Genomic DNA, 1,076 nt, shown 5'->3' on the forward strand with positions numbered 1-1,076 from the left:
AAACTTAAGATAAATAAAATAAGAAAAAGTATAGGTAAACAATGAAAATATTAAATAATGTAAACAATAGATAGATAGTTATTTTAATATTAAAATTTAGAGAATTAAATTGGAGGTGTAGTGTGTTTTTATTTAATTGGTAGTTGTTTATATTGTTCAACAAAGTCATTGTCCCCCTAACATTTTTCAATAAAATAATTTAAAAAAATTATATCAGCTGACATTGGTTAAAGAACTTATGAGTTAGGAAGCAAGGAATATGAAAATTTACCTGAATAAGGATCAAGGGAGTGTTGAGAACTTGTGCAGAGCCCGGAACATCATAAAGGAGCTCCTCCCAACATGGAAATGGAGGCTGAAGAGCATCCCCGAATTGGGTAAGCGTGACGTCAGCGTCGGCCTCAACAAAGAGAACACCCTCGCCGGTGCAGTCCACCATTAGTTTCCGAGCAGGCCCTTCCCTAAGCCTGCCAGCAAAAGGGTAATAAAACACCAGTGCTTCGGCCACAGCCTTTCTAATGATGAGGACAGGGTCCTTCCCTTCCATCGATGGATCACTACGATAAAATTGTATCACTGGAATTTGAAAACGGAGCCCTTCTTGGTCGTCTATGTCTGAGAGTAGTTTCACTTCGCGAGGCGTGGGTTTCGCCGGAGCCACAAGCTCCTCCTTACCCCTCCGCACGGTAAACACAAGGGATTCCGGTGATGATGGGACAGCCATGGCCAAGCCGAATTGGAGAGAGGAGTGAATAGAAATTACAAATTAGTAAATTACTACGTATTCTTATTCACTGCTATCTATGCTTTCTCTCAAGTAAGACTAGTTCTGGGTGTATATAAAGAACAAAAATGCAACAAATTGGAGTAAATAATACAAAAAAATATATAATATTTTGAAGAGAAATACTATTTATATACTAAAATCAGTTATTAAAATTAGTCATCAGTATTTATATATAAATACACGTGTGATTTAATTTATTTTCATAATATATTTATATTCTAGCATATATTTTATTTTAGTGACTGATTTTAATGACTGATTTTAGTATACACTTAGCATATCCTATTTT

General features: G+C 35.4%; 1 protein-coding gene across 1 annotated transcript in view; it reads right to left on the minus strand.

Annotated features, from left to right (window-relative positions):
- The window catches only part of LOC107613431 (benzyl alcohol O-benzoyltransferase), a 2,267-nt gene extending 1,440 nt beyond the window's left edge, over positions 1 to 827 (minus strand). Inside the window, exon 1 of the mRNA XM_016315416.2 lies at positions 272 to 827. Within this exon, the coding sequence (XP_016170902.1) occupies positions 272 to 724 (453 nt within the window). The 5' untranslated portion in view covers positions 725 to 827. The remainder of the gene's footprint in view (positions 1 to 271) is intronic.

This window comes from Arachis ipaensis, chromosome B08 (assembly GCF_000816755.2).
Source record: "Arachis ipaensis cultivar K30076 chromosome B08, Araip1.1, whole genome shotgun sequence".
Taxonomy (NCBI): domain Eukaryota; kingdom Viridiplantae; phylum Streptophyta; class Magnoliopsida; order Fabales; family Fabaceae; genus Arachis; species Arachis ipaensis.